Genomic DNA, 27,615 nt, shown 5'->3' with positions numbered 1-27,615 from the left:
ATCAACATGATAAAGACACACATCAGTGTTGAACTGGAGTAGATTACTGCCTGTCTTTACACTCCGAGGTTAGTAGGTCCATACACAACTTCTCAATGGGGAATGTTATGCTTGTATGATATGGTGGGTGTTCAGACTAAAGTAAACTGGAGCATCTACATGTTGAACAATGGCCTCTGGTTCTTATTCAGTTAGAAGGGGATTGTACGAACAATGGGCAGTCAATTTATTTTATTTGTAGGAGCCTTAGTTTATAATTTCTGTTTGTGAAATGTACATCTTTTAATACCAGGCGACGTCTTTCTCCAGTGAATGAAACAGAAACAACCTCCCACTGAGTTGGTTTGGAAGTGTTTTTCCTCTCTGAAGAAGTAAGTATTCATTTCCTGTACTTTACTGTACAGTCAATATGACCACAGAGTCCTTGTTCCTCTCTGGGTCAGAACTCCCTCAGGGGATAGAATCCACTGATTCTAGAAGACCACAGCTGTCAAGTGACCGCACTACGACCACACTGCTCAGCGTTTCCTGACCACTATTCTAAACAGCCCTCTCTCTCTTTCCTTCCTTTTCTTGGTCCTTCTCTCTGTCCCTCTATCCACATACCAGCCGTCTCTCCATCCCTGCCTTTCTCTCTCCCAGCTCTGCCCTCTCTCCGTCTCTGCCTCCATCCCTCTCTCCGGTTCCCAGGGGCTGCACAGCTGGGGTGGATTTGCTCTGGTCGCAGTCGTCACCTCCCTAACGCGGCGCAACCTAACGCAGCCTACCCTGACTGTTGGGTGGGTAGCGCCAATGTTTGATTGGCCACCGGTCAGAATCAGGGCCAGTAGATTAGTAACTGGATATAGACAGCAGGATCCCTGGGGGCCCAGTCAGCCGGGCCCTGTGATCCAGAGGAAAGAGAGTTCTCTGTGGCGGCTCTGTGTGGTCAAGACCTGGACCACAACCCCTACTGCCACCCTGTTCAGTAGAGGATGTGGTTTTACTAAGGACAGTGATTTCAGAGCTCACTCTCTCTGTGACTGCCTGTCCCTGTCTCTCTATGTGACCAAATCGCCTCCCAGCCCTTTTGGTTAAGGGAGAATGAAAGACCTCTTTTCTGTTGTCACTGTAGCCCACTTTTTTCCCATGGCATCAGATACTTGGATACGAAGACAGGCATTGGAAAAAGACAGGGGGGCCTTACATTACATCCATTACGATGGCTTAAAAGGGATGTGTAATGGCATGTTATATGTGAACTATGACATTGGCTGGTCGCTGGTGGTAGCCAGTAGTGGCTAGAAGAGCTGTGGTTGCCAGTAGTGGATAGGAGAGCTGTGGTGGCCAGTAGTGGCTAGGAGAGCTGTGGTGGCCAGTAGTGGCTAGAAGAGCTGTGGTGGCCAGTAGTGGCTAGAAGAGCTGTGGTGGCCAGTAGTGGCTAGGAGAGCTGTGGTGGTCAGTAGTGGCTAGGAGAGCTGTGGTGGCCAGTAGTGGCTAGGAGAGCTGTGGTGGCCAGTAGTGGCTAGGAGAGCTGTGGTGGCCAGTAGTGGCTAGGAGAGCTGTGGTGGCCAGTAGTGGCTAGGAGAGCTGTGGTGGCCAGTAGTGGCTAGGAGAGCTGTGGTGGCCAGTAGTGGCTAGGAGAGTTGTGGTGGCCAGTAGTGGCTAGGAGAGCTGTGGTGGCTAGAAGAGCTGTGGTGGCCAGTAGTGGCTAGGAGAGCTGTGGTGGCCAGTAGTGGCTAGGAGAGCTGTGGTGGCTAGGAGAGCTGTGGTGGCCAGTAGTGGCTAGGAGAGCTGTGGTGGCCAGTAGTGGCTAGGAGAGCTGTGGTTGCCAGTAGTGGCTAGGAGAGCTGTGGTGGCCAGTAGTGGCTAGGAGAGCTGTGGTGGCCAGTAGTGGCCAGTAGTGGCTAGAAGAGCTGCAGTGGCCAGTAGTGGCTAGAAGAGCTGTGGTGGCCAGTAGTGGCTAGGAGAGCTGTGGTGGCCAGTAGTGGCTAGGAGAGCTGTGGTGGCCAGTAGTGGCTAGGAGAGCTGTGGTGGCCAGTAGTGGCTAGGAGAGCTGTGGTGGCCAGTAGTACTCAGTGGGGACACATCCGTGTGGCCTTTGATGATTACAATGTGACAGCCTTGAAACCTGCAGGGTTAAACCAATGCTGTGATGGGAACAATGAGAATGGAATGGGATGTACTTCACATTAGACGTCAGTCCTCTGCTCTGCTGTCCAGAAGCTTGAAGCCTGCTGCGACTGAGCGATGGACAACATGGCACACAGATGTCTGTCGCCAGTCACAGTGGATAATCTAAAAACGCCCTTCCACCCAACAGAAAGATTTGTTGAATTGGCAAATGTATAGCACTAGTTATATAGAATACTGGTGATTTGTGGTGTACCCTAAAGCGACAATAATCTTTCTGGGGGAAAAATAATCTTGGAAAAGGATCCGGAAGCATAGTTGACATTGGTCTTGAGTGGCAAAAGTTTGTGATTCAATATTTGCTCCCCCCATCTACCAATAGGTGCCCTTCTTTGCGATGCATTGGAAAACCTCCCTGGTCTTTATGGATTGAATCTGTGTTTGAAATTCACTGCTCGACCTTATAGAAAATGGTATGTGTGGGATACAGAGATGAGGTAGTCATTCAGTCAAGTTAAACAGCAACTGTAGCAATGTTCCCTAAAAAAATGTAGGCACTGAGCAAATTTCAGGTCTGCTGAGGTAAACTTGAATGTTGTGAAGATTCTGTGAAACTTCCAGCGCGCGTTTACTGTGAACACTGAGGCTGTACCAGCTAGAAGTTACAGTTTTAGCAGTAGCCAAATAAGCTACTATGGCTATTTGATCATAATGTAGGCCTACCAGAGTGGCCTACCATGAAACACAAAGGAGAAAATGCATCCCATAACATTGTAACGTGGAAATAGCTGTTCTATCATTCAGCCTACAGTAGCAGCCAATGTGTGGTGTTCAATGTAGGCCTACATTCCATGAGACTTTTGAAGAAAACATTCAGGACTTGACATTAACCTGTTTATCCACTTGTCCTTCAGACAAGGAGGTGACTGAAAATGTTGTTTGATGCAAGAAACCAAATAAAATGCATTATTATTCCCATACCATTATTACAGAGAATCCGACAAATTATGCTACCCTCTGCCTATTGGATACTTAGCTTATTCAAGCCTGTCTCAAAATACTTTAAGACAAAAAAAAAAAGCTCTTTACCGGAGTCGCTTTTCAAAGATGCCTAGAAATGTACACATTTTGTGCTCTTGTAGGAAGCAATCACTCCCCTATTGTTGATTATAAATGATCTATAACTGGGCTAATAACTCACTAACTAGCAAAGGATATAAACAAAATGTGTACACGTGGCTACATGCAGCTCTCGCTTTGATCTCAAAACAAGAGCATCTACTCACAACTGCTCATGCTGTAAACACAGTCCAGTTCAAAGTGAATGGCACAGATCCATATATGGCAATGGTCTATTTGCATATAGGCCTACTGCCGCTCTGATTGTTTACGCATCGGTCTGTGTAGTGTGTGTCAATGCAATGGAATCCTACTCTGATGCGTTCTGCCTATAACGTCTCTTGCATAGTTCATTTTGTTTCGGTATGTAGCATTGAAAGTGGCTAATATTGAGTTGATTCGATCACAATTGCCATAGTAAAAGGGAAAAGTTGATAGTGTTAACAGGTTAAAACTCTAGAACAGTGGTAACCAACCTTTTCTGAGTCAAGATCACTTTCTGATTCAGAATGCAAGCTGAGATCTACCGCTCAGATTTTCTTTTAACATGACTTAAAACGTAAGCCTATGCAACATTAACCAATTAAAAACAGTACTGTAGCAATGAGGTTTGTGCAGTAGGCTTATAGGTCCAATACATTATCACTGCATATTGGCTTTGCTTGAATTGCCATGCCAATGCATTGTTCTGGCAATTTTTAAAAATTGTTTCCAAATTTGTCGTAGATCACACTGGTAATAGATCAGTTGTATTTTTTTGTGAGGCACAGCTGAGCAAGCATTTAAATAATTTGCTTTTTATTTTACTGGGCTAAAATCGGTCTCAGCATCCCTCCGCTCTCCCCCACTGACAAAAAGGGACACCTTCCAGCTGATGGTGAAACCGGAGTCATACTGCATTATTTCTGCCTCATGCACAAATGTTGTTACTCTCAAAGAAAGTGAAATATTCCTCGATATAAAAAAAAGACCCAAGCAGCTAATAACGCAAGCCTATAGATACTTTCCTACTCATTCATTACTGCTTCAGTGCTTGTTGTAGCGCTGAGTGGAAATAGGAAGAACGCACATTTTATGGCTTAAAAGTAGAATAGTGTTAACTCACTAACAGCAGCTCTTTGTATTTGACAGTTGTCATGTTTTAAAACGTTTTGACATCTCAGTATCAATTTTGCTGTCGCTTTCTTTTATGCCCGGTACATTACTGCCTATACGGTAATTTGAGCCATCGATTGGCCAGTGGTAGGCCTATAGTGCACTTGATTTGCACTCTGGGCCCCGCAGAGGTCGTAACTTCAGACATTTGTTTCAAAATGGCAACAGTTCGCCTACCCGGCGCAGCTTAATCGGGTGCGCCGATCACAAACAGCATGAGCGCTATAAAAAAAAAAGCCATTTCTTTACAGAAATGTTTGATCAATTAGGAATGCCTTGAGAATGACCGGTTGGGGACTCCTGCTCTAGAACGTTGCGTGAACTTCGACCTCTGTGGGCTGTTGTGTGGCAGTCCGTCCAGCAGAGTGAATATGCCACTGTAGTCTCGCGCAGTCTTTCAAGCCCACCACGACTAGCCATCCAATTGAGACATTCCAGTGTCAGCGCAAAAGGTGAGTAACCACCCACTTGAACTAAAGAGCCTTGGGATTTGTTAGATGAGCTGGGAAGCCCACTGTCCAATTACGTCAACCAATGTCCTAACGATCACAATGGCTTGGCCACAGCTAGAAAACTAACCCACCTCAGTGATTGACAATCTTTATGGCGTAATTGCTAAAATGCCCCTCAGACACCACTTAAGAATATTAGTAGCCTACGTCACCCTCAACCAAAATTGATTTGTTATTAATTTTAGGAAGTAACTTTAGATCAATAGTTTCACAAATTAGTTTGGGTGTCTAATCTTTAGATAGCATACATCTAATCCCAGCCAATAGTAATCTCTCCTTTGGTGTGTCATGTAAAAGTAGTAGTTTAGTCAGGGTATATCCAGGCAAGTTAAGAAATGTACATACCTCAAATGGTACCCAGTCACAACCTACCATTAAAGTGTAACACCCAAGAGACTGAAGTCACCACTATCTTGAACGCCATCAAGGGCCAATCAGTTCTTTAGTCAATGACTAAAGGAATTGAGGTAATTATTTATTACATTATGAAAACACCATAGGAATTCAGTTTAGTACAGAGCGACATGCTGAGGAAGACAAACAAGTGTTATGGTAAAGACATCAACTAAACAGAAATGACAACGTGGAACTTGGTCAATATTATCCAGGTAGAGACTTAGAGCTAGAGGCTTGGTAACCCCGATGACGGTAGTAATGGTGAGGTCCATAACTACGTCCGTGGACTGGGATCTGAGGAACACAAGAAACCAGTGTTTAAAAGTATTGGCAACGTATGTTTCAGTAGCAACTACATACAGATATCCAGGAACCCTACTTCTGATTCCTGATTCCAGAGAGCCTCGATTAAGTCAGGGGCCCAAGGGTCTTGTTCAAGGTTCTGAGGGTCGGAGCTGGAGGTCTCCTGAGAAGAACCGGAACCAGCTAGAACATGGGGAGAGCCAACAACCTGGGGAGCATCAGACAACCACAAATCAGTCATGCTTTAGTTTATTATATTGCACATAAATGAATGGTTCTAAAGCTGTGAATGTTGTACCCGTGGTGTCATGAAGTCCCCATCAGTTAAACCATAGTAGCCACCCTGGATCTGCTGGGGAGGACTGGAGCCAACCTGACCCTTGGCAGAGCGAGAGTCCTCTTTACCTTGGTCCTGGGCATCACCGGGTTTAGGAAATAGTGGTTTGTATGTGACAGGAGCAGGATAGTACCTGATGAAACCAGCTGATCTCCATTGGTTGTTCCCATGCTCATAGTTGGTTCTGAAGTGGGTGATGGTGCCAGCAGGGAACTTCCCAGCGATGAACAGCTCACCATAATTAGCTTCAAGCCCTTCCTGGCTAGGCTCTGGCCTAAGAACTCTGGGTAGGGGTGAGGCTATTGTAGCAGGCAGTGGGGCTGGAATGGAGCCTGCCTCAACCTCAGGAAGGGGGAACTGTTGGTCTTCAGACTCACTCTGACTGTTGCCATGTTCATAGACACTCTCAAAGTGAGAGATATCCCCTGCCTGGAACTTACGAGGTGGAGGCTCACACAAGGGACGTAGTGGAAGAATACTAGGGTCAGTTGTTCCAGAAGGAACACATCCAGTCTGTTCAGGAGCCTGAGGAATGAGATAAGGGGAAGCAGCAGTCTTCTGAGCAGCTTTATAGGAATTTGGAGCAGAACGCTGAACACTGGGACTTGAGACACCAACATCACTACCAGATTCAACAGGACCAGGAAGCTTTGAAAGGCTGTAGGGGCCACTATGGCTGGGGTCAACAGCCACTGGGTCATAATCAGGTGGATCATGTGGAGAAGGCGCCCTCAGGCGGAATGAGCCCATTCTGTAGGCTGGGGAGAGAACACACGCCAAGTACCGTTACCTTGTCGGAGCTGAAAACTCACTTTAAAGACCTTGAAAGTTAAAGCAAAAAAATACACCAAAAACATATTCTAACAGAAACATTTTCCTACACACATTGTTAAACACAAGACACCATTGGTGTTCTTACCTTGTTGATAGGGATAGCAATGAACACCACAGAACAGCAACACCAGGAGGAGCCCACTGAAAAACAACAAACTGTTAAATGATGCAGACAAAAGTAGTTAAAAAATCATCATCATCATCATCATCATCATCATCATTTACGCTGCAGCCATAACACCCAATGAGGACAGAAGAAGTAAGGAGACACGACGCTGGAGTGTATTTATATGTTGTAGAGGACACCCTGTAACCAATCGCAGCCTGATTAGATAACGATGGACAGCCGAAGTTAATTAATGCCCAATTCCACCCAACTCACCCTGCCCTTGTATGGATCTGACAGAAATAGGATATAAGGGCGTAGGGACTAGGGGTTGAGTTGGAGTTAGACAAGGCAAGTGAATTAACACCAGCTGGCCATCATTGTCTAATCAGGCTGTGATTGGTTACAGGTTGTCCTCTACAACATATAAATACACTCCACAGTCGCTTCTTCTCACTTCACATGTCCCCATTGAGGAATGGGTATTATGGCTGCTAAATGTTGCGCAGGGTAAGTGATGGTTAAGCTTAATAGTTGTTTTCAATAGGTGCTGTAGTCTTGCTCATTTAACATTTTGTTGTTTTTCAGTGGGCTCTTCCTGGTTTTGCTGTTCTGGGGTGTTCATTGCTATCCCTATCAACAAGGTGAGAATACCATTGGTGTGATGTGTTTAACAATGTTGGTTAATGTTTCTGCCAGTAAAAAAAAATTTAAATGGGGTTTTGTGCTAAAACTTTCAAGGCTTGAAAAGTGACATTTTTAAGATCTGAAAGGTAGTGGTACTGTCTCTCCTCTCCCCAGCCTACAAGACGGGCCCAGTCTACCGGAGACCGCCAACTCTGTATGGTCCACCTGTCAAACCCAGCCAGAATGACGCCTACGCACGCTACTACTTCCTTACGAAACAGCGTGATCCCACTGGTTCTGGGTCAAGCCTCCCTGGTCCTGTTGAGTCTGGGCATCCAATTGAAGGTGGCTCCAGTCCAGGTGTTCAGAGTTTTGCTCTTCAGAAGACTGCTGCTTCCCCTCACCTCGTTCCTGAACAGACTAGATGTGTTCCTGCTGGAACAACACACCCTAGTACTCTTCCACTACGTCCCCTGTGTGAGTCTCCACCAATTAAGTTCCAGGCAGGGGATATCTCTCACTTTGAGAGTGTCTATGAGCATGGCAACAGTCAGAGTGAGTCTGAAGACCAACAGTTCCCTCTTCCTGAGGTTGAGGCAGGCTCCATTCCAGCCCCACTGCCTGCTATAATAGCCCCACCCCTACCCAGAGTTCATAGACCAGAGCCTAGCAAGGAAGGGCTTGAAGCTAATTATGGTGAGCTGTTCATCGCTGGGAAGTTCCCTGCTGGCACCATCACCCACTTCAGAACCAACTATGCGCATGGGAACGAACAATGGAGTTCAGCTGGTTTCGTCAGGTACCGTCCTGCTCCCGTCCAATACCGACCACTATTTCCTCACGGTGCTAGCAGTGACCAGTAGGACTAGGTAATGTTTTTTGGCTCTTATTTTTGTCACTTGATTTCTAATGCGTTGATACAGCTGTAACACTTTCCTCCTCGTCCTCAGGTTCTCTATGCTAGCCTGGATCCTGCAGTCTCATGGCTGCGCTGACTTCTAATAAACTAATTGATATAAATATATTGTCTGTGTTGGTTTATCAATTTCTGTAAGTATTGTTTAGTCCTACACACTAGCAGCAACATTGTCTGTACAATATAAATGTCCTCATATTACTTCCGGGTGCACTGAGAAGGCAGTCTGTCATACTCCATTGCTTAGCATCTAAAGCCATCTACCAAATCCAGCTGCTGAGATCAGTTGCTTAGTGTCTACATTGTTGCAATTTCTGGCACTTGAGCCTCATTCCCGACTTCCTAATCAGCTGTCCTTTATGTGGCTCAATAGTGTTCCTTTCAAAATGTGAATGCCGCTCAGCGCTAACATGGCTGTTTCAGGCCATAGGACACCAGCTGCAGACACTTCTCATGCTCAATCAAATGTTATTTTATAAGGCCTTTCAACTTTGCCACTTTCCTCCAAGTGCTGTACAGATACCCTGCCTAAAGAGCAATGCAGTGGCTAGGGGGAAAGACTCCCTAGAAAGGCAGGAACCATGCTCTGAGGGGTGGCTAGACTTCTGGCTGTGCCCCCATCAGATGTCTGCTAGTAAATGAGACATGGACAACTCATAGTTGCGCCAGCCTACAGGGAGGTTACACTTGCCAGGACAACTTCTCCCTGAAAGTCTGTAAGACCAAGGAGCTGATTGTAGACCACAGGCTGGAGAGGTGAGGGTTGAGAGGTTAAAGTTCATTGGCATCCACATCACTGAGGATATAACATTGTCTGCTTAGCTGTGAAAAGGGCATCCAACAGCGCCTCTTTCCCCCTCAGGTGGCTGAAAAGATTTGACGCAGGCCCTTGGATCCATGAAGTTCTACAGCTGCAACTTCACTGTCTGCATTACAGCTTGGTATGGCAAATGCAGTTGACCCAGTACATCGCCGGGGCTGAACTCCCTGCCATCCAGGACCTGTGGGGTATCAGAGGAAGGCCTGAAATTCGAAAAAGACTTAAGCCACCCAAGCCATAGACTGTTCACTCTGCAAACTGTACCAGAGCACTGGGTCTCGGACCAACCGGCTCTGAGACAGCTTCTACCCCCAAGCTGTTAGACTATCTGTATTTACCCTATCTTGCGCTGACTCTATGCACACTCACAAGACCATATATACATCAGTGTTTCCCAAAATTGGTCCTTGGAACCCCAAGGGGTGCATATTTTGTTTTTTGCCCCAACACTACACAGCTGATTCAAATGGTCAAAGCTTGATGAATTGATCATTTGAATCCGCTGTTTAGTGCTGGGGCAAAAAACCAAAACGTCCCAAGGTTTGGGGTCCCGAGGAGCGAGTTTGGGAAACCCTGATATGCACTATATACACTCAAACACACTACACTAACACAACCCACACACATTTTCACACATCATATGCTGCTGTTACTGTTCTTTATTTTACTCTTATCTATCCTGATGCCTAGTCACTTAAACCTACCTTCATGTACATCTCTACCTCAAATACCTTATTATCTATCCTGATGCCTAGTCACTTTACCCTGCCTTCATGTACATACAGTTGAAGTCGGAAGTTTACATACACCTTAGACATACATTTAAAAACTCAGTTTTCACAATTCCTGACATTTACTCCTAGTAAAAATTCCCTGTCTTAAGTCAGTTAGGATCACAACTTTATTTTAAGAATGTGAAATGTCAGAATAATAGTAGACAATTATTTATTTAAGCTTTTATTTATTTCATCACATTCAAAGTGGGTCAGACGTTTACATACACTGAATTAGTATTTGGTAGCATTGCCTGTAAATTGTTTAACTTGGGTCAAACGTTTCGGGTAGCCTTCAACAAGCTTCCCACAATAAGTTTGCTGAATTTGAGCTCATTCCTCCTGAAAGAGCTGGTGTAACTGAGTCAGGTTTGTAGGCCTCCTTGCTCGCACACGCTTTTTCAGTTCTGCCCACACATTTTCTATAAGATTGAGGTCAAGGCTTTGTGATGGCCACTCCAATATCGTGACTTTGTTGTCCTTAAGCCATTTTGCCACAACTTTAGAAGAATGCTTGGGGTATTTGTCCATTTGGAAGACCCATTTACGACCAAGTTTTAACTTCCTGACTGACACCTCGAGATGTTGCGTCAATATATCCACATAATTTTCCTTCCTCATGATGCCATCTATTTTGTGAAGTGCACCAGTCCCTTCAGCAGCAAAGCACCCCCACAGTATGATGCTGCCACCCCCGTGCTTCACGGTTGGGATGGTGTTCTTCGGCTTCCAAGCAACCCCCTTTTTCCTCCAAACATAACGATGGTCATTATGGCCAAACACTTCTATTTTTGTTTCATCAAACCAGAGGACATTTCTCCAAAAAGTACGATCTTTGTCCCAATGTTTAGTTGCAAACCGTAGTCTGGCTTTCTTACGGCGGTTTTGGAGCAGTGGCTTCATCCTTGCTGAGCGGCCTTTCAGGTTATGTCGATATAGGACTCGTTTTACTGTGGATATAGATACTTTTGTACCTGTTTCCTCCAGCATCTTCACAAGGTCCTTTGCTGTTGTTCTGGGATTGATTTGCACTTTTCGCACCAAAGTACGTTCATCTCTAGGAGACAGAACGTGTCTCCTTCCTGAGCGGTATGAAGGCTGCGTGGTCTCATGGTGTTTATACTTGCATACTATTGTTTATACAGATGAACGTGGTACCTTCAGGCGTTTCGAAATTTGTGGAGGTCTACAACTTCTTTCTGAGGTCTTGGCTGATTTCTTTTGATTTTCCCATGATGTCAAACAAAGAGGTACTGAGTTTGAAGGTAGGCCTTGAAATACATCCACAGGTACACCTCCAATTGACTCAAATGATGTCAATTAGCCTATCAGAAGCTTCTAAAGCCATGACATCATTTTCTGGAATTTTCCAAGCTGTTTAAAGGCACTGTCAACTTAGTGTATGTAAACTTCTGACCCACTGGAATTGTGATACAGTGAAATAATCTGTCTGTAAACAATTGTTGGAAAAATTGCTTGTGTCATGCACAAAGTCGATGTCCTAACCGACTTGCCAAAACTATAGTTTGTTAACAAGAAATTTGTGGAGTGGTTGAAAAACGAGTTTTAATCACTCCAACCTAAGTGTATGTAAACTTCCGACTTCAACTGTATATACACAATGTACAAAACATTAAGAACACCTTGACCTCACCATGACATAGACTGACCAGGTAAATCCAGGTGAAAGCTATGATCCCTTATTGATGTCACCTGTTAAATCCACTTCAATCAGTGTAGCTGAAGGGTAGGAGATAAGTTAAAGAATGATTTTCAAGCCTTGAGACAGTTAAGGCATTGATTTGTTGTTATGTGTGCCATTCAGAGGGTGAATGGGCAAGACAAAAGATTGAAGTGCCTTTGAACGGTGTATGGTAGTAGGTGTCAGGTGCACCAGTTTGTGTCAAAAACTGCAACGCTGCTGGGTTATTCACGCTCAATAGTTTCCCATGTGTATCAAGAATGGTCCACCACCCAAAGGACATCTAGCCAACTTGACACAACCGTGGGAAGCATTGGAGTCAACTTGGGCCAGCATCCCTGTGGAATGCTTTCGACACCTTGTAGTGTCCATGCCCTGCCAAATTTGAGACTGTCCTGAGGGCAAAAGGGGGAGTGCAACTCAATATTAGGAAAGTGTTCCTAATGTTTGGTATACTCAGTGTACAGCGCAGTGCTGTAGGCTAGGTAGATGGATAAATAAATAAAATATATGGACAAGGCCTTGATCAGTCGTGAAGCGTAGAAAAAAGGGCGCATCCCAAATGCCTATTCTGTTTATAGTGCACTACTTTTTACCCTGGGATAGGGTGCCATTTGGGCGGAGAAGTAAATAGAGCTATTGACATTTCCCTGAAGCAAAATGAGAGGAGGGGGTTGTTGTGTATGGTCCCACCCCTTATGCTTTATTTATATGTGATCACAACTGATTGCAAGAGAGATTAATCACTAGCTAGGTTTCTATCCGATTGGCGACAGATTTTCATGGGAATATTCTAAAATCCACATAAAGAAAATATGCAAATTGTCCCCAACCAGTGGTGTGTTTCCACCAAACTTGTTGCGGATGCTTAAGTTTTCATGTACCAAATAAAAATCTAAATGTCAATGTGATTCCATTGCACTTTCACAAAAACAGTTGCTTTAATTACCAAATGTGCCTACTCTGGTCTTGGCACCTGCGCTCTAGTCAACAGCTAGCAGATACAGTATGGGTAGGACAGTCTACATGAGATTATAATGGATAAGAGCAAGAATATCCTTATTTGTCAAACTGCAGTCAAGCATCAATTATCATGTCACCAGAATAAGACCCTCCATATGTACTGGAAAGGAGCATCATGATCACTGTGTACTTTCACCACCCTGTGAAGTTCATCACAATAGTTCTCATCTGTAGCCTAATAAACTGAATGGTTTCCGGAGTTGTAATGGGAGGGCCACACATCTTATCATCATGTGACTTTGATATGATGGCTATTATATAAATGTTTGCGCATAAAGGCATTTCCACCGCATTTTACAGAAACAAAAAGATCCCACCATGTCGATCAAACAAATTATTTGTCGGCATTTATAAAATGGTACCGAAACTTCCTCTTTCCAACACAGCTGTCGTGATTTATTTATTTATATATGGCATAAAAACTGTGGATGGAAACGTGGTTAGTAACAACACAGAAGGGATGCGTTGGTTGACATGCTACTTCTCCCTCCCTCCCTCTCTACCACTCTTCTTCCCTACCACCCTCTCCCACTCCCTCTACCTCCCCCTTCTTCCCTACCACCCTCTCCCCCTCCCTCTCCCTCCACCTTCTTCCCTACCACCCTCTCCCCTCCCTCTCCCTCCCCCTTCTTCCCTACCACCCTCTCCCCCTCTCTCTTCCCTACCACCCTCTCCTACTCCCTCTACCTCCCCCTTCTTCCCTACCACCCTCTCCCCCTCCCTCTACCTCCCCCCTTCTTCCCTACCACCCTCCCCCCCTCCCTCTCCCTCCCCTTCTTCCCTACCACCCTCTCCCCCTCCCCCTCCCTCCCCCTTCTTCCCTACCACCCTCTCCCCCTCCCTCTCCCTCCCCCTTCTTCCCTACCACCCTCTCCCCCTCCCTCTCCCTCCCCCTCTCTTCCCTACCACCCTCTCCCCCTCCCTCTCCCTCCCCCTTCTTCCCTACCACCCTCTCCCCCCCCACCCCCTTCTTCCCTCTACCCTCTCTTCCCTACCACCCTCTCCCCCTTCTTTTCTTCTGCCCCTCATTCTTTCCTCCTCACCAGGCCTGTTTCTATTCGCCCACACAGCGGACTCGAGGTGAGGGGGTGTTTTTACGTCCCTGACGCTTGGGAGAGCTCCATATGGCCGGGATCAAAGGTGTTGCTGGTTGCACGGTTCTGCTTGGTTGGCAGCCACCGACGTTAATTAGAAAACAAGATCAGAGGCGGTATTAAAATCCAATTAAGGTCCCATGAACAGATTGCCAAGTGATGTTCACTAATGCATTGCTGAGCACCATGCAAATTTTAGTGGCAGCATTTGGTTTTATGTGTGTGTGTCGGTGTGTGTGTGTGCAGGTGGGAGACAGAGTGTGTGTGTGTCACTGACAGGGCTACCTCTGGCTGTTTGTGACATTGCCTGATGTTTTCTAATATGTGGCTTATGACTTATAAAATAGACGACAATCAGTAAGCTGTAAAAGTCCAATAACACACAAGAGTATTGTTTTACAATCTTAAAGCATAATCGCGCATGTGGAATACTTGATAATTAAGTCATAGTGAAGCCCAATTAAATGGAATGTGTACGAGGGATGAGCCAACCTGAAATTCACTCGTTCAGATGCCTTGCAAGAGAATATCTAAGAGCACACATCTGGGACATAATTTGATTAGCCGTAAAACAAAAATGAAGTCCACTGATCACGATAACACACGAAATACAGAAGGTGGGAGACATTAACTGTGTCATCTCAGAATCAGGTTGTGTTAGAAGTAGACCAAATCAAAACTACAATAAGTATGTAAAGGATGGGGGACCAATTGAAACCCATAACTTGAAATCAAATGTTATGTCACATGCGTTGAACACAGCAGGTGTGGACCTTACAGTGAAATGCTTGCTTACGAGCCCTTCCCAACGACACAGTTACAAAATAATGAAAATAGTAACATAAGAGGAATAAAATACAGAATAGAGCTATATACAGGGAGTACCAGTACCAGATCAATGTTCAGGGGTAATAGCTATATACAGAGAGTACCAGTACCAGATCAATGTTCAGGGGTAATAGCTATATACAGAGAGTACCAGTACCAGATCAATGTTCAGGGGTAATAGCTATATACAGAGAGTACCAGTACCAGATCAATGTTCAGGGGTAATAGCTATATACAGGGAGTAGCAGTACCAGATCAATGTTCAGGGGTAATAGCTATATACAGGGAGTACCAGTACCAGATCAATGTTCAGGGGTAATAGCTATATACAGAGAGTACCAGTACCAGATCAATGTTCAGGGGTAATAGCTATATACAGGGAGTACCAGTACCAGATCAATGTTCAGGGGTTTGAGGTATTTGAGGTAGACATGTACATGAAGGCAGGGTAAAGTGACTTGGCATCAGGATAGATAATAATAAGGTTTTTGAGGTAGATAAGTACATGAAGGCAGGGTAACGTGACTAGGCATCAGGATAGATAATAAGGTATTTGAGGTAGATACAGTTCAAGTGGGAAGTTTACATACACTTAGGTTGGAGTCATTAAAACTCATTTTTCAACCACTCCACAAATTTCTTGTAGCAAACTATAGTTTTGGCAAGTCGGTTAGGACATCTACTTTGTGCATGACACAAGTAATTTTTCCAACAATTGTTTACAGACAGATTATTTCCCTTATAATTCACTGTATCACAATTACAGTGGGTCAGAAGTTTAAATACACTAAGTTGACTGTGCCTTTAAACAGCTTGGGAAATTCCAGAAAATGATGTCATGGCTTTAGAAGCTTCTGATAGGCTAATTGACATCATTTGAGTGAATTGGAGGTGTACCTGTGGATGTATTTCAAGGCCTACCTTCAAACTCAGTGCCTCTTTGCTTGACATCATGGGGAAATCAAAAGAAATCAGCCAAGACCTCAGAAAAATAATTGTAGACCTCCACAAGTCTGGTTCATCCTTGGGAGCAATTTCCAAACACCTGAAGGTACCACGTTCATCTGTAAAAACAATAGTAAGCAAGTATAAACACCATGGGACCACGCAGCCGTCATACCGCTCAGGAAGGAGACGCGTTCTGTCTCCTAGAGATGAACGTACTTTGGTGCGAAAAGTGCAAATCAATCCCAGAACAACAGCAAAGGACCTTGTGAAGATGCTGGAGGAAACAGGTACAAAAGTATCTATATCCACAGTAAAACGAGTCCTATATCGACATAACCTGAAGAGTCTGATGAAACAAAAATAGAACTGTTTGGCCATAATGACCATCGTTATGTTTGGAGGAAAAAGGGGGATGCTTTTTTTAGCCGAAAAACACCATCCCAACCGTGAAGCACGGGGGTGGCAGCATCATGCTGTGGGGGTGCTTTGCTGCAGGAGGGACTGGTGCACTTCACAAAATAGATGGCATCATGAGGAAGGAAATGTATGTGGATATATTGAAGCAATATCTCAAGACATCAGTCAGGAAGTTAAACCTTCGTCGCAAATGGAATTTCCAAATGGACAGTGACCCCAAGCATACTTCCAAAGTTGTGGCAAAATGGCTTCAGGACAACAAAGTCAAGGTATTGGAGTGGCCATCAGAAAGCGATGACCTCAATCCTATAGAATATTTATGGGCAGAACTGAAAAAGCGTGCGCGAGCAAGGAGGCCTACAAACCTGACTCAGTTACACCTGCTCTGTCAGGAGGAATGGGCCAAAATTCACCCAACTTATTGTGGGAAGCTTGTGGAAGGCTACATGAAAAGTTATACAATTTAAAAGCAATTCTACCAAATACTAATTGAGTGTATGAAAACTTGTGACCCATTGGGAATGTGATGAATGAAATAAAAGCTGAAATAAATCATTCTCTCTACCATTATTCTGACATTTCACATTCTTAAAATAAAGTGGTGATCCTAACTGACCTAAGACAGGGAAATTTTTACTAGGATTAAATGTCAGGAATTGTGAAAAACTGAGTTTAAATGTATTTGGCTAAGGTGTACGTAAACTTCCGACTTTAACTTTAGATATGCAGTTTTAGAAACTGTTATATGTCCTGTAAGCATTACATGGCAACACAGGAATGATGGTAGTGCAGGAATTGTTATAGTGCACACGGCTGTGGGCCAGAAGGTTGTGGGTTCGCAGACCACCGTGGACAAGAGTAGTGGGGAAAGATCACCTTTATAGTAAAATAATTGCATGAATCTATCATTGTATTTGCAGGTCCAAGAAAAATGTGCCTTAATAAACATTTCATGCAATTCTACATCATTTTACATGACTGGAGACCTTTATCCAGGGGCGGACTGGCCATCTGGCTTTCGGGCAAATTTTGAGCCCAGTGGGCCTGTCTAACAAGTTTTTTTGCGCAAAATTATAATCATCTGGGTGATAATGGGGGCCTCGAGGAAAACATAGGCCGGTGTGTTAAAATGCCAGAAGCGATTTCTGGTCCCAGTCCGCCCCTCTCTTTATCTTTTTAATACCACACAAATTACAGAAATGACAGGTTAAGAATGGACAGAGAAATAGGCCTGTGTGTTCATCTTAGCATATTTCTCCAATGCCAAATCTGTGTGTCTTGTTTGCAACTAAATTACATCTGAGACGTCATTATGAATCTGGTTAAAAAGTTTCAAAAGTTAGGCCTACTTTTCCACCTCAAACAGAGTAGGCCTACTAATGAAAAAGAAAAAAAGTAATATTCAGTCTCTGAATGTCAAAGAAATGAAACAATGATATCCCCATATGCATGGGAGTCACGACTTTACTTGGTATTTTACTGCTTCTTTTACAGGGGGGCTACTAAGTTAACTTATGGAATTGTTTTAAGATACCATGGATCCTTTAGCTATTTGATTTGTAGGCATCAAAAAATATATAAACAATTATTTGATAAAATATTGAATTTGTACTTTCCTACTATAGCCCATAGAAACGCATTGAATAACACAGTCATAAATGGCGAAACAGACAGTCAACAAAGAAATAATCAGGAATAAGGTTTTGAAGTGTCTGTCCTATTTCTAGGAGAAACAAATGTACACTACATGACCAAAAGTATGTGGAAACCTGTTCGTCGAACATCTCATTCCAAAATCATGGGCATTCATATGGAGTTAGTCCCCCCTTTGCTGCTATTACGTTCACATTTTTTACATTTTAGTCATTTAGCAGACGCTCTTATCCAGAGCGACTTACAAGGAGCAATTAGGGTTAAGTGCCTTGCTCAAGGGCACATCGACAGATTTTTCACATTGTCGGCTCGGGGATTAGAACCAGCGACCTTTCGGTTACTGGCACAACGCTCTTAACCACTAAGCTACCTGCCGCTATAACAGCCTCCACTCTTCTGGGAAGGCGTTCCACTAGATGTTGGAACATTGCTGCAGGGACTTGCTGCCATTCAGCCACAAGCGCATTAGTGAGGTCGGGCACTGATGTTGGGCGATTAGGCCTGGCTCGCAGTTGGCTTTCCAATTCATCCCAAAGGAGTTCGATGGGGTTGAGGTCAGGGCTCTGTGCAGGCCAGTCAAGTTCTTCCACACCGATCTCGACAAACCATTTCTATATGGACCTCGCTTTGTGCACGGGGGCATTGTCATTCTGAAACAGGAAAGGGCCTTCCCCAAACTGTTGCCACAAAGTTGGAAGCACAGAATTGTTTAGAATTTCATTGTATGCTTTAGCGTTAAGATTTCACTTCACTGGAACTAAGTGGCCTAGCTCGAACCATGAAAAACAGCCCCAGACCATTATTCCTCCTCTACCAAACTTTACAATTGGCACTATGCATTGGGACAGGTAGCGTTCTCCTGGCATCTGCCAAACGCAGATTCATCTGTCGGACTGCCAGATGGTGAGACGTGATTCATCACTCCAGAGAATGTGTTTCCACTCCTCCAGAGTCCAATGGCGGCGAGCTTTACAACACTCCAGCAGACACTTGGCATTGCGCATGGTGATCTTAGCTTTTGTGCAGCTGCTCGTCCATGGAAACCCATTTCATGAAGCTCCCTTCGAACAGTTATTGTGCTGACGTTGCTTCCATAGGCAGTTTGCTTCCATAGGCAGTTTGGAACTTGGTAGTGAGTGTTGCAACTGAGTACAGATTATTTTTATTGGTTATGCGCTTCAGCACTTGGTCGTCCTGTTCTGTGAGATTGTGTGGCCTACCACTTCGCAGCTGAGCTGTTGTTGCGCCTAGACGTTTCCACTTCACAATAACAGCACTTACAGTTGACCGGGCAGCTCTAGCAGGGCAGAAATTTGACGAACTGACTTGTTGGAAAGGTGGCATCCTATGACGGTTACGCGTTGAAAGTCACTGAGCACTTCAGTAAGGCCATTCTACTGCCAATGTTTGTCAATGGAGATTACATGGCTGTGTGCTCGATTTTATACACCTGTCACAACGGGTGTGGCTGAAATAGCCGAATCAACTAATTTGAAGGGGTGCCACATACTTTTTATTTATAGAGTAAAAGAAGGGGTTAAATATGTGTAAAAAATTAAATATATACAGTTGAAGTCGGAAGTTTACATACACCTTAGCCAAATACATTTAAACTCAGTTTTTCACAATTCCTGACATTTAATCCTAGTAACAATTCCCTGTCTTAGGTCAGTTAGGATCACCACTTTATTTTAAGAATGTGAAATGTCAGAATAATAGTAGAGAGAATGATTTATTTCAGCTTTTATTTCTTTCATCACATTCCCAGTGGGTCAGAAGTTTACATACACTCAATTAGTATTTGGTAGCGTTGCATTTAAATTGTTTACTTGGGTCAAACTTTTCATGTAGCCTTCCACAAGCTTTCCACAATAAGTTGGGTGAATTTTGGCCCATTCCTCCTGACAGAGCTGGTGTAACTGAGTCAGGTTTGTAGGACTCCTTGCTCGCACACGCTTTCTCAGTTCTCCCCACACATTTTCTATAGGATTGAGGTCAGGGCTTTGTGATGGCCACTCCAAATCCTTGACTTTGTTGTCCTTAAGCCATTTTGCCACAGCTTTGGAAGTATGCTTGGGGTCATTGTCTATTTGGAAGTGTCACGGTTTCGGCCGAGGCTGCTCCTCCTCCTTGTTCGGGCAGGCTTCGGCGGTCGTCGTCCCCGGAGTACTAGCTGCCACCGTTCGATGTTTCATGTTTGTTTGGTTTTGTCTGTTTGTACACCTGTCCCTTGTTAGTGTTTGATTTGGTTGCCTATTTAGTTTTCGTGTGTGGGGCCAGGTGTTATGTGGTATTGTTTATTGTCAAGCTGTTGCTCTCTGTATTACTCTCGTGTTTTGTTGTTTTTCGAGAGTCCGCACTGTGTGCGCTATCGTCATTTTACGCACTGTGGTTTTGTGCGTAATTTGTATTTTGCCTCCCGGTTGGGTTGGCTGTTCGCCTGTTGGGTGCTGCTTTTGTTTACTAAAGTCTGTTCACGAACGCCCGTGTTTCCTGCGCTTGATTTCCACACCGCATCTACACTCAGCTACTGACAGAATACCACATCATAGCTTCCTATATCATGTCATAGCTCCTTATGAAACACCATAGCTTCAGAGCTTTTTAATTACATGTCAAAGCTTCTTATATCACAGCTCCTAATAACCCATCATAGCTTAACAGCTTACTTTTACATATCATAGCTTAATATTTCACATCATATATTCACATCTCAGCTTATAATACAACGTAATAGCTTCTTACAGGCTTTTACAGCAACTGGTATTCCAAGGTGGTCCCCCATCCAAGTACTAACCAGCCCTAAACGTGCTTAGCTTCCCGAGATCTGACGAGATCGGGCGTATTCAGAATGGTATGGCCGTAAGCTGGGTCGGCGGTTTGTGGGGCCATTCAAAGTCCTGAGGAGGTTGAACGAGGTGTGTTACAGGTTAGAACTGCCTATTGATTACAGGAATATTAACCCCTCGTTCCATGTGTCTCTCCTCAGGCCGGTGGTAGCTGGTCCACTCCAGGACTATGAGATAGAGGAGACTCCTCCGCCCCCGTTGGACATCGAGGGGGCTCCGGCGTACACTGTGAGGTCCATCCTTGATTCGAGACGCCGGATGGGGGGTCTCCAATATCTCGTGGAGTGGGAGGGTACGGCCCGGAGGAGCGGTGCTGGGTGCCGAGGAGGGACATATTAGACCTGTCCCTGCTGACCGAGTTCCATCGGGGTCATCCTACGCGCCCTGCTCCGCGTCGTCCTGGTCGTCCCCGAGGCCGGGATCGGCGCACGGCTGCAGCCGCGCGTCAAGGGGGGGGTACTGTCACGGTTTCGGCCGAGGCTGCTCCTCCTCCTTGTTCGGGCAGGCTTCGGCGGTCGTCGTCCCCGGAGTACTAGCTGCCACCGTTCGATGTTTCATGTTTGTTTGGTTTTGTCTGTTTGTACACCTGTCCCTTGTTAGTGTTTGATTTGGTTGCCTATTTAGTTTTCGTGTGTGGGGCCAGGTGTTATGTGGTATTGTTTATTGTCAAGCTGTTGCTCTCTGTATTACTCTCGTGTTTTGTTGTTTTTCGAGAGTCCGCACTGTGTGCGCTATCATCATTTTACGCACTGTGGTTTTTGTGCGTAATTTGTATTTTGCCTCCCGGTTGGGTTGGCTGTTCGCCTGTTGGGTGCTGCTTTTGTTTACTAAAGTCTGTTCACGAACGCCCGTGTTTCCTGCGCTTGATTTCCACACCGCATCTACACTCAGCTACTGACAGGAAGACCCATTTGCGACCAAGCTTTAACTTCCTGACTGATGTCTTGAGATGTTGCTTCAATATATCCACATACATTTCCTTCCTCATGATGCCATCTATTTTGTGAAGTGCACCAGTCCCTCCTGCAGCAAAGCACCCCCACAGCATGATGCTGCCACCCCCGTGCTTCATGGTTGGGATGGTGTTCTTCGGCTTGCAAGCAACCCCCTTTTTCCTCCAAACATAACGATGGTCATTATGGCCAAACAGTTATATTTTTGATTAATCAGACCAGAGGACATTTCTCAAAAAAGTACGATCTTTGACACCATGTGCAGTTACAAACCGTAGTCTGGCTTTTTTATGGCGGTTTTGGAGCAGTGGCTTCTTCCTTGCTGAGCGGCCTTTCAGGTTATGTCGATATAGGACTCGTTTTACTGCGGATATAAATACTTTTGTACCCGTTTCCTCCAGCATCTTCACAAGGTCCTTTGCTGTTGTTCTGGGATTGATTTGCACTTTTCACACCAAAGTACGTTCATCTCTAGGAGACAGAACGCGTCTCCTTCCTGAGCGGTATGATGGCTGCGTGGTCCCATGGTGTTTATACTTGCATACTATTGTTTGTACAGATGAACGTGGTACCTTCAGGCGTTTGGAAATTGCTCCCAAGGATGAACCAGACTTGTGGAGGTATTTTCTTCTGAGGTTTTTGCTGATTTCTTTTGATTTTCCCATGATGTCAAGCAAAGAGGCACTGAGTTTGAATGTAGGCCTTGAAATACATCCACAGGTACACCTCCAATTAACTCAAATGATGTCAATTAGCCTATCAGAAGCTTCTAAAGCCATGACATAATTTTCTGGAATTTTCCAAGCTGTTTAAAGGCACAGTCAACTTAGTGTATGTAAACTTCTGACCCACTGGAATTGTGAAACAGTGAATTATAAATGAAATAATCTGTCTGCAAACAACTGGTGGAAAAATTACTTTCCACAACAAAGTAGATGTCCTAACTGACTTGCCAAAACTATAGTTTGTTAACAAGAAATGTGTGGAGGGGTTGAAAAACGAGTTTTAATGACTCCAACCTAAGTGTATGTAAACTTCCGACTTCAACTGTACATATATATTTAACCCCTTCTTTTTGTTGGCACAAAACTACTTCCATACTTCCATTCATTTTTTAAACTGGTACCGATTAACTTCAAAATGGAGTACAACATTGTGTTCATGAGTGTCTCCCTTTTCCATAGTGGGGTCATAGTTGTAACCCAAACGGTTCGGATGCTACATACAGAAGTTGGTACATCGACAGCACCGAGGGGCTTGTGGTCATAGCCGCGGGAAGTCGGGCCGTGAGCACCCCCCAAAGTACTTCCTGCAGCTATGCTTGTGGGGGTTGTACAGTCTCATCTTTCCATAGAGCGGTCACACATACGTTTTCACTATTTATGTTTTCGTGAGAAGACTGATTTTTGGGGTCTGACAAACAGCGCTGTGGCTCTGGATGGTGTTATGAGATAGATGGGAGGGGTTGATTGGAGCTGAAGGGTGGGATTAAAAACAACAAGATAACTAATGTAAAATATACTGTGTTCGTAAAATCTATATAGGTTCAGAACTTTTGTGAAACAGCACAGTTACAAATATATGGCAAAATAGAAATCAAACTGGATGGACTTTAGAGATAGATGGGATTGATGGGTTGATGCCAGCTGAAGGATGGGATTGAAAACAAACAAAAGATAACTATTGTCAAAAAAATTGTGTCCGTAAATGTATATAGTATGTATAAGCTGGAAGTAGAAGCCTAAGTGTCGTTGTCCATTAGTTTACTCCAATTAGGGGAGGGGTGGTAGGGTTAAGGGAAAATAATGAAGGAAAATATATTTTTAAAAAGATGTATGTGTATAATGTGTCTATGTGTATATATACAGTGAGGGAAAAAAGTATTTGTACGTTTGCCCACTGACAAAGACATGATCAGTCTATCATTTTAATGGTAGGTTTATTTGAACAGTGAGAGACTGAATAACAACAAAAAAATCCAGAAAAACGCATGTCAAAAATGTTATGAATTGATTTGCATTTTAATGATGGAAATAAGTATTTGACCCCTCTGCAAAACATGACTTAGTACTTGGTGGCAAAACCCTTGTTGGCAATCACAGAGGTCAGACGTTTCCTGTAGTGGCCACCAGGTTTGCACACATCTCAGGAGGGATTTTGTTCCACTCCTCATTGCAGATCTTCTCCAGATCTTCTCTTTCGAGGCTGACGTTTGGCAACTTGAACCTTCAGCTCCCTCCACAGATTTTCTATGGGATTAAGGTCTGGAGACTGGCCAGTCCAGGACCTTAATGTGCTTCTTTTTGAGCCACTCCTTTGTTGCCTTGGCCGTGTGTTTTGGGTCATTGTCATGCTGGAATACCCATCCACAACCCATTTTCAATGCCCTGGCTGAGGGAAGGAGGTTCTCACCCAATATTTGACGGTACATGGCCCCGTCCATCGTCCCTTTGATGTAGTGAAGTTGTCCTGTCCCCTTAGCAGAAAAACACCCCCAAAGCATAATGTTTCCACCTCCATGTTTGACGGTGGGGATGGTGTTCTTGGGGTCATAGGCAGCATTTCTCCTCCTCCAAACACGGCGAGTTGAGTTGATGCCAATGAGCTCTATTTTGGTCTCATCTGACCACAACACTTTCACCCAGTTCTCCTCTGAATCATTCAGATGTTCATTGGCAAACTTCAGACGGGCCTGTATATGTGCTTTCTTGAGCTGGGGGACCTTGCGGGCGGTGCAGGATTTCAGTCCTTCACGGCGTGGTGTGTTACCAATTGTTTTCTTGGTGACTATGGTCCCAGCTGCCTTGAGATCATTGACAAGATCCTCCCATGTAGTTCTGGGCTGATTCCTCACCGTTCTCATTATCATTGCAACTCCACAAGGTGAGATCTTGCATGGAGCCCCAGGCCGAGGGAGATTGACAGTTCTTTTGTGTTTCTTCCATTTGTGAATGATCGCCCCAACTGTTGTCACCTTCTCACCAAGCTGCTTGGCGATGGTCTTGTAGCCCATTCCAGCCTTGTGTATGTCTACAATCTTTTCCCTGACATCCTTGGAGAGCTCTTTGGTATTGGCCATGGTGGAGAGTTTGGAATCTGATTGATTGATTGCTTCTGTGGACAGTTGTCTTTTATACAGGTAACAAACTGAGATTAGGAGCACTCCCTTTAAGAGTGTGCTCCTAATCTCAGCTCCTTACCTGTATAAAAGACACCTGGGAGCCAGAGATCTTTCTGATTGAGAGGGGGTCAAATACTTATTTCCCTCATTAAAATGCAAATAAATTTATAGCAGTTTTGACATGCGTTTTTCTGGATTTTTTTGTTGTTATTCTGTCTCTCAATATTCAAATAAACCTACCATTACAATTATAGACTGATCATTTCTTTGTCAGTGGGCAAACGTACAAAATCAGCAGGGGAACAAATACTTTTTTCCCCCAACGTACACCTTGTGTGTATTTTTAAATATATATAAACTCAGCAAAAAAGAAAGGACCCTGTCTTTCAAAGATAATTCGTAAATATCCAAATAATTTCACAGATCTTCATTATAAAGGGTTTAAACACTGTTTCCTATGCTTGTTCAATGAACCATAAACAATTAATGAACATGTACCTGTGGAACGGTCGTTAAGACACTAACAGCTTACAGACGGTAGGCAATTAAGGTCACAGTTATGAAAACTTAGGACACTAAAGAGGCCTTTCTACTGACTCTGAAAAACACCAAAAGAAAGATGGCTAGGGTTCCTGCTCATCTGCGTGATCGTGCCTTAGGCATGCTGCAAGGAGGCATGAGGACTGCAGATGTGGCCAGGGCAATAAATTGCAATGTCCGTATTGTGAGACGCCTAAGACAGCGCTATAGGGAGACAGGACGGACAGCTTATCCTCCTCGCAGTGGCAGACCACGTGTAACAACACCTGCAAAGGATCGGTACATCCGAACATCACACCTGCGGGACAGGTACAGGATTGCAACAACAACTGCCCGAATTACACCAGGAACGCACAATCCCTCCATCAGTGCTCAGACTGTCCGCAATAGGCTGAGAGAGGCTCACCTGAGGGCTTGTAGGCCTGTTAATAATAATATGCCATTTAGCAGACGCTTTTATCCAAAGCGACTTACAGTCATGCGTGCATACATTTTCGTGTATGGGTGGTCCCGGGGATCGAACTCACTACCTTGGCATTACAAGCGCCGTGCTCTACCAGCTGAGCTACAGAGGACCGGCAGGTCCACACCAGACATCACCGGCAACAACGTCGCCTATGGGCACAAACCCACCTTCGCTGGACCAGACAGGACTGGCAAAAAGTGCTCTTCACTAACAAGTCACGGTTTTGTCTCACCAGGGGTGATGGTCGGATTCGCGTTTATTGTCGAAGGAATGAGCATTACACCGAGGCCTGTACTCTGGAGCGGGATAGATTTGGAGGTGGAGGGTCCGTCATGGTCTGGGGTGGTGTGTCACAGCATCATCGGACTGAGCATGTTGTCATTGCAGGCAATCTCAACGCAGTGCGTTACAGGGAAGAAATCCTCCTCCCTCATGTGGTACCCTTCCTGCAGGCTCATCCTGACATGACCCTCCAGCATGACAATGCACCAGCCATACTGCTCGTTCTGTGCGTGATTTCCTGCAAGACAGGAATGTCAGTGTTCTGCCATGGCCAGTGAAGAGCCCGGATCTCAATCCCATTGAGCACGTCTGGGACCTGTTGGATCGGAGGGTGAGGGCTAGGGCCATTCCCCCCAGAAATATCAGGGAACTTGCAGGTGCCTTGGTGGAAGAGTGGGGTAACATCTCACAGCAGGAACTGGCAAATCTGGTGCAGTCCATGAGGAGGAGCTGGTGGCCACACCAGATACTGACTGTTACTTTTGATTTTGACCCCCTCTTTGTTCAGGGACACATTATTCAATTTCTGTTAGGCACATGTGTGTGGAACTTGTTCAGTTTATGTCTCAGTTGTTGAATCTTGTTATGTTCATACAAATATTTATACATGTTAAGTTTGCTGAAAATAAACACAGTTGACAGTGAGAGGACGTTTCTTTTTTTGCTGAGTTTATATATATGTATATATATTTGTATGAACATAACAAGCGCTGTAGCTCTGCCACTTTCCACTGCAGATGCAGAAGGCCGACAGGACGGATGCAAACATAGGACGGGTGCAGACATAGGACGGGTGCAAACATAGGACGGGTGCAGACATAGGACGGGTGCAGACATAGGACGGATGCTGACATAGGACGGATGCAGACTTAGGACGGATGCAGACTTAGGACGGATGCAGACATAGGACGGATGCAGACTTAGGACGGATGCAGACTTAGGACGGATGCAGACTTAGGACGGATGCAGACTTAAGACGGATGCAGATACAGTATATTTTACATTAGTTATCTTGTTGTTTTTAATCCCACCCTTCAGCTCCAATCAACCCCTCCCATCTATCTCGTAACACCATCCAGAGCCACAGCGCTGTTTGTCAGACCCCGAAAATCAGTCTTCTCACGAAAACATAAATAGTGAAAACGTATGTGTGACAGCTCTATGGAAAGATGAGACTGTACAACCCCCACAAGCATAGCTGCAGGAAGTACTTTGGGGGGTGCTCACGGCCCGACTTCCCGCGGCTATGACCACAAGCCCCTCGGTGCTGTCGATGTACCAACTTCTGTATGTAGCGTCCGAACCGTTTGGGTTACAAACTAATACTATGACCCCACTATGGAAAAGGGAGACACTCATGAACACAATGGTGTACTCCGTTTTTAAGTTAATCGGTACCCGTTAAAAAAATGAATGGAAGTATGGAAGTAGTTTTGTGCCAACAAAAAGAAGGGGTTAAATATATATATACAGTTGAAGTCAAAAGTTTACATACACTTAGGTTGGAGTCATTAAAACTCATTTTTCAACCACTCCACACATTTCTTGTTAACAAACTATAGTTTTGGCAAGTCAGTTAGGACATCTACTTTGTTGTGGAAAGTAATTTTTCCACCAGTTGTTTGCAGACAGATTATTTCATTTATAATTCACTGTATCACAATTTCAGTGGGTCAGACGTTTACATACACTAAGTTGACTGTGCCTGCAAACAGTTTTTTAAATTATA

At 44.6% G+C, this 27,615-nt stretch overlaps 2 protein-coding genes and 1 pseudogene across 2 annotated transcripts; 1 reads left to right on the top strand and 2 right to left on the bottom strand.

Moving 5' to 3' along the window:
• Nucleotides 1-5,360: 5,360 nt before the first annotated feature.
• LOC121549287 lies at nucleotides 5,361-7,008 on the bottom strand. The gene is made up of 5 exons (XM_041861150.1): nucleotides 6,994-7,008; nucleotides 6,854-6,909; nucleotides 5,896-6,692; nucleotides 5,674-5,805; nucleotides 5,361-5,588 (listed from the first exon to the last, which is right to left on the bottom strand). The coding sequence occupies exons 1-5, from the start codon at nucleotides 7,002-7,004 to the stop codon at nucleotides 5,499-5,501; spliced, it is 1,086 nt and encodes a 361-aa protein (XP_041717084.1). The 5' UTR covers nucleotides 7,005-7,008; the 3' UTR covers nucleotides 5,361-5,498.
• A 239-nt stretch (nucleotides 7,009-7,247) lies between these two features.
• Nucleotides 7,248-8,523, top strand: LOC121549313. The gene is made up of 4 exons (XM_041861176.2): nucleotides 7,248-7,384; nucleotides 7,463-7,518; nucleotides 7,676-8,370; nucleotides 8,452-8,523. The coding sequence occupies exons 1-3, from the start codon at nucleotides 7,353-7,355 to the stop codon at nucleotides 8,362-8,364; spliced, it is 777 nt and encodes a 258-aa protein (XP_041717110.1). The 5' UTR covers nucleotides 7,248-7,352; the 3' UTR covers nucleotides 8,365-8,370; nucleotides 8,452-8,523.
• An 11,900-nt stretch (nucleotides 8,524-20,423) lies between these two features.
• LOC121549366 lies at nucleotides 20,424-20,543 on the bottom strand (annotated as a pseudogene).
• Nucleotides 20,544-27,615: the final 7,072 nt, after the last annotated feature.

The sequence above is a fragment of the Coregonus clupeaformis genome, chromosome 33 (assembly GCF_020615455.1).
Source record: "Coregonus clupeaformis isolate EN_2021a chromosome 33, ASM2061545v1, whole genome shotgun sequence".
NCBI lineage: Eukaryota > Metazoa > Chordata > Actinopteri > Salmoniformes > Salmonidae > Coregonus > Coregonus clupeaformis.
Note: the sequence above shows the minus strand (reverse complement) of the source record. Positions and strands in the feature narration are given on the sequence as shown.